Below are 3021 nucleotides of genomic sequence, written 5' to 3' on the forward strand. Positions count from 1 at the left end.
CTCCATAAACACTTTCTTGCCATAGATAAAGTTCAAAACCAATGATTTGAATCCCTTTGTGAAATCAAGAATGAATTTGAATGGCTTCTTCCCAACATAGAGGCAGAGACACCTCTTTTCAGCTCTTGCTTAGATCGCCCTTAAGCTGCAAGAGACAAGGCCTCATGAGCTCCATAATCCTACTCACATTGATCCGTATTAATTGTCGTAGATTTAGTATAACTTTGTGCTAAATCGGTGACAAATTATATGGATCGAAGGGAGTACCATATTAAAATAGAAAAATATTACTCCCTCTGATCCAAACTAATTGACGCTACCTTAATATAGGCCTGATATGGTTGTGCGGAAAAGTAGGTGAATGAGCTTCGGCTGCTCAATATATACTCTCATCGGTCTCACACCAATTGACCGGCCATCAAAATATAGGCTTGCTGAACCAGGTGAGTAATAATTCCTGGAAAGACCATTCATTAGAATTATAAATGAGAGTATCTGGTCACAACTATCAGAAGGAAGTTGAGAAGGTACAAGGAAAAATAGTAACTTCTCTTTTGAGACAAAAGAAAAAAATAGTAACGCGAATATGCGTAGGAGTATATGCGACGGTTGTTGGGCCAGGCCCAACGAGGCGAAGGGGGAACACGAGTTTCCGCAAAAGGCGGGAAACAGAAATCGCGCGGGAAGCGCATCGACTGCTCTGTTCCGTCTCCAGGCCGAATGTCCGATTACAGCTTGGGACGATGAGGCGAATCCGATTTCAGAAGGAAGCGCGTCGTCTCCACACTATATAATCCCAGCCCACCGATCAATCCAATCCCTCCTCAAACACAGCTAGCTAAGAAATCATGGCCATCACGAAAGCGAGAAAATCAGTCAAGAGATCAACTTCCACCACCGCCGACGCCGGAGCCGGAGCCAGCAGCTCCATGTCCATGGCGCCTCCGCCCGTACCAAGTGGGTTGAACGAAGTCAAGCAGCCGCCGCCGCTGCCTCCTGGCGTCTACTTCAACCCAACGAAGGCGGACAGGATGGGGTTCCTCAACCGGTGGATCGCCGGCGACGACAAGATGCCGGACGCGCGGGGGTTCATCTTCCACGCTGACATGTACGACAACGACCCCTACGCGCTGCAGCGGCTGCACCCGCCGGCCAGCGCCCGCGACGGCAAGCACACGTGGTGGTTCCTCGGCGAGAGCAAGTTCCAGAGCCCGTGCAGCGCGGCCAAGAACAAGCGCGCCGACCGCAGCGTCCGGACCGGCGGGTTCTGGCGGGTGGAGCAGAGCAAGGAGGAGCTTCGCGAAGAGGGCGGGCGCAAGAACTGCTTCGGTTTCTACTACGTGCCCCCGCCCCCGTCCAAGAAGCGCAAGACGCCGTGGCTCATGCAGGAGTTCACCAGCGACATGGACAGGGGCGCCGGCAGGAAGGGCGTGCCCGCGCTCCACAAGCTCTATGTCACGCCGCGCCCCGAGGGCCTGAGGGAAGTCTACGGGGAGGACGGCCTGACGGAGGGGAACAAGAAGCCTGTCCCGGCAGACTATTTCGCCGCGGCCGCCGCGCTGATGCCGCCGGGTAGTGTCCGTGGTCTCCGGCAAGAGCAAGTTGAGCCGCCACAGGCGTCGGATCTGCCGCCTTTGCCCTCGCCTCTTCCTCATTACGGCGGCGACGACGACGACGACGGCCAAAACTTCATGGATGGCATAATGTCGTCGGCGGGTCCTCTTCATTATGACGACAGCGAGAAGGGACAGAACTCCATGGGGGCAGCCAGCGTTCTTGGTCAGTACCAGCAGCAGCAGCATGATGAGGACGGGCCGGAGGATAATTTCAGCATTCCAATGGACCAATTCATGAAAATATTTGACAAGCCAGCGGAGACGGAGGGGGAAGAACCGGCGTGGGACTCTTTGCCGGACATAGTTGATCATGATGAGTTAGTGAAATTCAACAAGGATGCTTAGATTGCAGTTCCAGTTAGACTGAGAGATCCAAGTTCCACTTAGAAAGACAGATCATCGACTGATTTGCTAGCTAGAGCTAGAGACTATTCTTTGGTTGATTGGATTGGGGGATAATTTGTGAGCGCTTCTGGTCTATCTATGCCAGTAGTTGTTCTCCATGTACTGTGTTTGTATTATAGCATATGATGTGGTTGGTTTCAAGACTGTTTATATTCACAATTACAGGGAAAGAAATGTTGATTTAGTAGGCTATTTTTAACTTCCTGCCCTAGTAATTTTACTTGATTTTCGATCGTCCAAAAATGACGCGAGTGTCGTAGAAGATTTGCACGAGAAGCATGAAGTTTGAACATAGTTAGAGCATATTTCGCCGATCCCTTAAAACCGGTTAGAGAAGTAAAATCACCATTTACTCCTCTAACCGGCACCTAGCCCTAGTCCTAAAGTCTATATTGGCATATACAATTTGGCGGCGGCTACAGATCAGGTGGCTGATTTTATCCAATTTTAAGCCGCCTAGCCAGCCGTCCGATTTGCTCAATTAGGATGTATTAGAGGCGCTCGATTCCTCCTCAAATATCACTCCTGTCCATGGGTCACGCATCATAGCTTGTCGCCTGCGAGCAGCACTGCCGTACTCGACTTGTCGCGCTGCCAGTAGCAATGCCCCGCCCCATTGCAGCGCCGCACGACCGCGTTGCAGCACTCCCTACAGCAGAAAAAGCGTCGAGTAGTGGTCGTTCCCTTTTTGCTCTACAACAGCGGGCAGGATCAGCAGCGGAGGAGGAGCAGAGCTTGTGGCAGGAGTGGCAAGTGTTGACATTGATCTAGAGGAAGGGGAAGATGATGATCGGCGGGAAAAATGTGTGGTTGTGGCTTCCTACATGGGGGGATAAGGCGGATTTTAAGCGGCCCATGGGGCCCATCCAGAGAAGCGGTATGTGGGCTGGGAAGATGACCGAGCGATGCACAACATGGATGCACGCATGGCAGGAAGACGACACGGCTGGTTTCTCCAGTAATCAACCGGATGGATTTAAGAGTTTTCCATAAATTTTAC

General features: G+C 51.7%; 1 protein-coding gene across 1 annotated transcript; it reads left to right on the forward strand.

Annotated features, from left to right (window-relative positions):
• The first annotated feature begins 846 nt into the window (after positions 1-846).
• Positions 847-2098, forward strand: LOC123162767 (uncharacterized). The gene has a single exon (XM_044580530.1). The coding sequence runs from the start codon at positions 849-851 to the stop codon at positions 1959-1961; it is 1113 nt and encodes a 370-aa protein (XP_044436465.1). The 5' UTR covers positions 847-848; the 3' UTR covers positions 1962-2098.
• Positions 2099-3021: the final 923 nt, after the last annotated feature.

Source organism: Triticum aestivum, chromosome 7B, assembly GCF_018294505.1.
Source record: "Triticum aestivum cultivar Chinese Spring chromosome 7B, IWGSC CS RefSeq v2.1, whole genome shotgun sequence".
NCBI lineage: Eukaryota > Viridiplantae > Streptophyta > Magnoliopsida > Poales > Poaceae > Triticum > Triticum aestivum.

Coding starts and splice junctions, on each gene's coding strand:
- LOC123162767 (XM_044580530.1), top strand. CDS start 849: ATGGCCATCACGAAAGCGAGAAAATCAGTCAAGAGATCAACTTCCACC.